Below are 7,543 nucleotides of genomic sequence, written 5' to 3'. Positions count from 1 at the left end.
AGGCACACAGGGGTTCTGTGACTGAGCCTGGACGGCAGACTGAGAAGACTGCTGGGTTGAGAAGTTCCAGAGTTGCTGGTTCCAAAGTAGCTCTGAAGCCATGGATTCCCTAGGAACCTAAAGACTGTGGTTCTGCCTTTCCTATGGAAATGATGGAAACAGAGTTTGATAGCACTTTTTAAATTGGAGTGCATGAAATGCAGTGTAACTAGGAAACAGACCTGCACATGCCTCTCAGCTTCTGATTCAGACACATTATAATGGGGTGAGATGATAGTCTTGTTCCTAAGTGACTGACATCTGAGAAATGCAGAAAATGTCTGTATGTGTATATGCTGTTGTGGTCCTGTGATTAGAAGTTTTCACTAAAAAGCAAAGTGCTGGGTTTAACAAATTGACACACAAATTAAAGCTGGTCTCAAACAGATTCAAACACTGAGATGTGAACAAATGATCTTTTATTTAGATGAGAAATACAAAGACATTTTATGTGCAAACAATAGGCTAAGCCATCTAGTTATTTGAAAGGAATTTAAGCCCAAGATAAATAAAATGATTGTGCGGGAGGGGAGAGGGAAGAGAAAAGGGAAAGCTAGGACACCAATAAATAAAGTAACAAATTACAAAATTTCAGTGCTGAAACTGGATCTTTCTGCCAGTGTCTCCATTCTTTAAAAACTCCTACCAAAGTTACACACTTATTTAACTAAAATTGGCACACCTGTTCCCATAAAATGGGTTCACTCTTTTACTACCTAGTTGTCTTGTCAATTTGCACCAAAACTGTTTTGAAATAGGTATTGGCTGTTCTTATAAATATTCCAAATATCTTCTCCTCATAGGTATTATGATAGTTTATTAGAACAGCCTCACTAACTATTAGTCTCATTAGCTATTTCTTGAATTTAGACTGGGTTACGGTGAGGAGGCAGCCATGCAGACTTCTGGGACAGTAGCCCTTTTTAAATGGAGAAAATTTAATCCCTTTTGTTGAACATGTCAGGGTGCTGTTTTATTCCCCTGAAGAATAATTTGAGAATGTCCTATTGTCACTATCCCTAACTAAAAAACGATAGTTAGATTTAAAACCCTTCAGTTAAACAGCAGTGGGAACTCACATTGAAAAGAGACAGGTAGATGCAAGTCAAGACTTTTATCCTGTCCCTGTCCTGATGCTATTTTGGGATGGGGGCATAGAATTCCTATTTTGAGGTTCTCCGCTCTGACAGCAGAATTTCCCCTATTTGGAACTTCCTGGCTGTGGTCAGTTTTACATCCAAAAGGAAAGTTGCGTCATTGTTCTTTTTATTATGCTAATCCTGCATGGACCAAGATAAAATCAGTTTGTTACTGTTTGCATGACAGGGATTGTTACAAGGTAGAGCCACATAGGATTAGCCTCTTAAAAAGACTATGGGAAACAACTGACTCCCAAGGCAGGCAGAGAGTTTTCAAACATTAGTAACTGGTTTCATTTAAAAAACACTAAAATGGCAGACTATGATTAAATTATAAAACTAAATTATTTGAAATAAACATACGGCGTATGTGTGTGTGTCTAAGAACAGAGAGACTTTATTCTATCCTGTACTCTGGGAACATAAAACAGTCAAACAAATTTTAAAATTATTAAAAAAAAAAAAAAGACATTTTTGTCTGGAGCAGATAACTTGGGCAACAAAAGTTTGTTTCAGGCTAAAAGTAAGTTAGTGAATATCAGAGTTCATAACGGTCGTTTTGCATTTCTGTAAGGTATAGCAATATAACAGGCACCACCATAATAATGAGTGAATATCTAAGTAGTAAAGGAAACGGGGAGTCATTTGCTCAGGTACATTTGGTAAAATGTAAATAATTTAACAGCTCAGACTATTTAAGGCAGAGTAAATTCCCTTTGGCAAGTCTGCAGGTATATCATAGTGTTTAATGGCATCAGTTACAGATATGTGAAGCACTAAGCTAACTTCGAAAGTTTTTCTGTAATGTTCTAAAGGCTTCTGAAGCGAAACTGTAAAATAAACTTTTCTCAACTGATTCAAAAATCTCTCTCCTCCACCCCCAATAAAAGGCCGCTTTTCATCTTTAGGCATTAGCACACACATTCCTCATTTCCTCTACAACCGGGACAATCTGTATATTAGTAAGGGGTCTTTAAGAGAAACAAATATTGAAAAAAAAATTGGATCATTAAAGATCTTCTACATGGCTACAATAATGTATGTATAGTAATAATTCAGCATCACTTACGTCACTGAAAGCCATCTAGGACTCTGCTGCATAGTCCCATGCAGCTAATAGTCACCACCACCGCAAGCTGGCCATTGACCACTTTTAATTTGACTCAGTTCTGTGACAAAATCTTTTCTTCTCCCCATTGCTTGGGGACAGAGCTACATACGTACATCGAATAACATGCTAAAATATAACTCAAGTTTAGGTCTTTCAAATCAAATCTATAAACAGTTCAGTCATCCTGGTAGTGAGCCTTCGGTAATGGACACTGCTATGGACAGAATCAGCTGGTTAAAAATTTTCCAATTTCTCCATGCTATGGCACAGAGCAAATATTTCTCTAAGTTGATGTCCTATTGTGTTTTCTTAGAATTTTAGAGAGGGAGTCTAAATACGATCTGAAATCCTGTTCTGCTTCTAGATACAGAGGCAGACCTGGTTGCTCTGCAGTGCTAGCTTTCTTCTTCTACAACAAGTAACAAGAATTCAAGCCCCACCATCCAAACGTTTAGGCAAAGAACACACCCAGAAACCCAAAATATATTCTAACAACTGTTTAATCCCCAATGCCATTGTAATAATACATGGAAAACGTCTAAACTAAATGTTTCTCAAGGAATCTGAAAAGTCATAGAAAATAAGATCATAGCAGTAAGACAGATAGAGTCCCTGTGGACTCAGTCAGGATTATTAATTCACTGACAGTCTAGTCCTTCGCCATGAAGTAATATACTTGTAGTTTGGGCAGAGGGAGGTACATCAATATATAGGTGTCCTTGGTTCTGACAGGGGAAAGGGGACATTAAGAAACAAAGATGCAGTTTTTCCATTAACCTCCGTTTTCATAGCTCCTCTGGGAGATGGCAATTATTTCCCATAGAACTTCTTGTTCAGAAGAAAGATCAGGAGGTTGACGTTGACTTTTGCTCTGTCAAACAACTTCATGACAGCAACACCTTCATACTGCAGCTGCAAAAGATCCTGTCAAAGAGAACATGTTGATTAGTGAGAAATCCATAGAGGCTGAATGGGAAAGGGATAAGTTACAAGACACTAGTGCAAAGAAGGTTTCTGAAGAATTAATATCTAGTGAGAGTCTATGACATATAAGCATATACCTTAAAGACCCACTGATTCGACCTGGAAAGTATGAAAAATATTCTATTAATAGACAGTTCGGATTATTTTCAGAGTGGTAGCCGTGTTAGTCTGTATCAGCAAAAACAACAAGGAGTCAAGGATCTACAACCTATCCTGAAGGACGATCCCTTCCTCTCACAGGCCTTGGGAAACAGGCCAGCCCTCGCTTACAGACAGTCCCCCAACCTGAAGCAAATACTCACCAGCAACTACGCACCATACAACAAAAACACTAACCCAGGAACCAAACCCTGCAACAAACCCCGGTACCAACTCTGTCCTCATATCTATTCAAGGGACACCATCATAGGACCTAACCACATCAGCCAGATCATCAGGGGCTCGTTCACCTGCACATCTAACAATGTGATACATGCCATCATGTGCCAGCAATGCCCCTCTGCCATGTACATTGGCCAAACTGGACAGTCTATGCAAAAGAATAAATGGACACAAATCTTGACATCAGGAATTATAACATTCAAAAACCAGTCAGAGAACACTTCAATCTCCCTGGTCACTCACTAACAAACTTAGAAGTGGCAATTCTTCAACAAAAAAACTTCAAAAACAGACTCTTACGTGAAACTGCAGAACTGGAATTAATTTGCAAACTGGACACCATCGAATTAGGCCTGAATAGAGACTGGGAGTGGATGGGTCATTACAAAAACTAATTTTACCATACTAATTTCCCCCTACTGTTACTCACACCTTCTTGTCAACTGTTTGAAATGGGCCACCCTCATTACCACTACAAAAGTGATTTTTCCTCCCTTGGTATTCTACTGTTAATTGAATTGCCCCGTTAGACTGACCCCCCCCGCTTTGGTAAGGCAACTCCCATCTTTTCATGTACTATGTGTGTGTGTATATACACACACACACACACACACACGCTACTGTATTTTCCACTCCATACATCTGATAAAGTGGATCCTAGCCCATGAAAGCTTATGCCCAAACAAATTTGTTAGTCTCTAAGGTGCCACAAGGACTCCTCGTTGTTTTAGTTCTGATTATATTAGTTTTATGATTTTTTGTATTAATAGGAAAATTTAAATGAAAACTCTCTTTAGCTCTCACCTCTGTTTCAAATATCTAAAAAGACCACAACAATCCAAATCTAAACAGTCATTTCCAGGCTCTTCGTTCATGTGATTACCATACAATCTCCATAACCCTTAGATAGAGTCCTTCCTCCCATCATTTAATCATATTTCACAGCCATAAAATATATGGCCTGATTTTCAAAGAAGTTAAGCAGCCACAGCTCCCACTGAGGTGACTTAGGCACTGAAATTTAAAGCAGAACAACAGGAAAAGCTCCCAGCTAGTATCAAATGAAGAAGACTGAACCAGTTTCATTATCAATGGAGGCAAGACTGCTACAATGACACCTTTCCAGTGTCAGATAGCTCTGAGGAGGTAGATACTGAATGGATAGACAATAAGGCATCCCCCTGTGCCAGTCTCTCTCAGTATTGAAGATTTTCTGGGCGACTGATAGTTTGTGATAAGTAGGGCCCTACCAAATTCACAGTCCATTTTGAGAAACGCTGGTCTCACCAGTGAAATCTGTATAGTATGAAGACCAGATTTCATGGCCCATGATACGTTTTTCACGACAATGAATTTGGTAGGGCCCTAGTGATGAGGCAGAGCTTGCTAAAGACAAGCTGTCACACTCTCAGTCTCCCTTAGGCAGGTTTATTGCCCAAACTTTAAGCAAAGTAAACAAAACTGCTCCTCAGCTCACCTTTTACAAATTTGACACCACCCCTTTAACTGGGACCATCTCCTATGGCACTGGAGCTGGACCTACTTCAGTCACAGGAGCCAGCCAGCCACCCTGTGACACAGTACTATACTTCCTCACCTTCACTGAGGTTGAATGGGAGCAAGGAGACTGCAATGTTGTTTCTCCATCTTTCTCCAGCCCAGAGGCAAGGGAAGCCAACAGAGAGTCCCAAGACCACTCAGAAAGGCTCAGCTCCGAGGCGCTCATGACATATAACTTAATGTTCCTCATTGGCTCAGGTGACATTGGGAACTTCAGTGCCACTTTTGCTGGACCTAAAGTCACTTACAGTGATTAGGTCTTTGAAATCAAGACACCCCTCAACATTGACAATGGTGGATGATTGGTATCCAACTCAGTTGATCAGATGAGACGAATGACCTTGACGCTGTTCATCATGTTGGTCATAAAACCACCCTGTCAAGTCAGAGCCACAGTGTCTCTCAATGCTAATGGTACTAGACTCAGGTGACTGGGCCTGAAGAAGCCTCCCCTGCTAGTAGGGGTTTGAAATAGTTGTTCTTTTCTTTGAAGAGTGAACTCACACTAATTCTGACCTTCTCCCAGAGGCACCCAAAAATGAGAGGCTGCAATGGGTATCACAGCATTGCATGAAGCATAGTTCATAAAGCTGGAGTTCTCCGTTGCCCCAGTTATGCTGTCTGTTGGGCCAAAAGACACTAAGAGAAACTGCATCCTAGGACTGATGTTCAGGAAAAACAAAGCTGCTCATGAGAAGTGGGACCTGCAGGGTGCCTGCATTGGCATCAACATCAATTAAAATAAAAAAGCTGACTAACTAAACGCACAAGACGACACACAAAAGGGGAAGAAAAATGAAAAACCAATAACTGATGAGGGAAATATTGAGGACACTGAATGAGCTCCAAACTCACTGCAACTTTCATGGTCAAAAGTAAATGAAGGGCAACTGAGACCACTGAAGACCACTAGAAGATTGTGAGTTTAGGCTAAAGCGTGAGGATCCATATGGTCAGTTATTGAAGGACTATTTTTATAACAATGATCTATTTGCAAATCAGTATTTCCTAGAAATTATGCACACATTTCAGTGCTCTTATATAAATCCAGATAGCTGTCACATGGCAGGTATTACAGAAATGTAAGACTTTTCCTTGACTAAACACAGATCAGAACATTGTAAATTAATTAATCCTAAATTTTGTCCTTAGGTTCAAGTGAAAACAAGAAGAAATTACTCACCTTGTGTAGTAACTATGGTTCTTCAAGATGTGTCCCCCTATGGGTGCTTCACTGTAGGTGTGTCTGCGTCCCTGCACTGCTGATCGGAGAATTCTGATAGCAGACCATCCCACCCATGCATGCACTGCTCCTCACCTGCCACGAGGCTAGCCAATGTGCATGGGCAATCCCTCCTCAGTTCTTTCTCTACTGCAGAGTCAATTACTAGAACTCCGAAGTAGAAGGGAGGAGAGTGGGTCATGGAGCACCAATAGAGGGACAGACACATCTTGAAGAACCATTGTTACTGCACAAGGTAAGTACATTCTTTTTTCTTCTTCGAGTAGTGTCCCAATGGGTGCTTCACTGTAGGTAATTCCCGAGCAGTACCCACCACTAGGAGGCTGGGGCTTTGGAGTCAAATCCATTATAGAGGATAGCTCTGTGGCACCAAATCTGGCTCTGCAGCCGAGTCCCTCCCTGAGGATGCAATAATGTTCTGCAAAGGTATGTGCAGACCGTTGAGATGCGCACCCCATCCTATACATTGGCACTCAGGGGTAACAATGGGGGAGGCTGAACAAATGGGACTGCGGTATATACATTCATTGGGTCTTTCCACCAATCTAAGGATTCCTTGACCTTGGTGGGCATCAATAATAATTTGTCTATGCTGTCTCTGTTTGGCCTGTAAAATGAATTGAACTAGGCTTGGAAGCATCTCATGAATAGTTTGGCACAAGCTAGGACCGATGTGCCCATGACCATGTGCTCTAGAAGGTGGAGGTGGTGTCTGGCTGAAATCTGGGGGCTGGATTGAATTGTCTCTACCAGTGTTGAAAGACTGAGGAATCTGTGACTTGGGAGGAGTGTCTCTGAATTCTAGTCTTTACACAGGTGTTGATGTTGATTTTTGTGTGTTGATTTGTAGGCCCAGATTCTGGAACAGATTCAGTGTAGTCTGGGTGACTCACTGGGCTTTGGTGAAAGAATATGCCCTGAGAAGGCAGTTGTCCAGGTAAGGATAAATTATGACACTCTGAAACCGTAAGTGGCCTGTCACTACTTGGAAAATACCCTGGGGGCTGAAGGGGAGTACTCTGCACTGGCAGTGGTCTTGGCCTAGTGTGAATCTCAGGTAACATCTCTGACTTGGTATGATGGAAA

At 41.1% G+C, this 7,543-nt stretch overlaps 1 protein-coding gene across 2 annotated transcripts in view; it reads right to left on the bottom strand.

Annotated features, from left to right (window-relative positions):
• Positions 1-441: 441 nt before the first annotated feature.
• Positions 442-7,543, bottom strand: part of IQGAP1 (IQ motif containing GTPase activating protein 1) — a 179,893-nt gene continuing 172,791 nt past the window's right edge. For both annotated transcript variants that reach the window (XM_073304652.1, XM_073304653.1), the window contains one exon: positions 442-3,213. In XM_073304652.1, coding sequence (XP_073160753.1) covers positions 3,100-3,213 — 114 coding nt within the window. In that variant the 3' untranslated portion in view covers positions 442-3,099. The remainder of the gene's footprint in view (positions 3,214-7,543) is intronic.

This window comes from Lepidochelys kempii, chromosome 10 (genome assembly GCF_965140265.1).
Source record: "Lepidochelys kempii isolate rLepKem1 chromosome 10, rLepKem1.hap2, whole genome shotgun sequence".
NCBI classification, from domain to species: domain Eukaryota; kingdom Metazoa; phylum Chordata; order Testudines; family Cheloniidae; genus Lepidochelys; species Lepidochelys kempii.
This window is presented reverse-complemented; position numbering and strand designations above follow the sequence as displayed.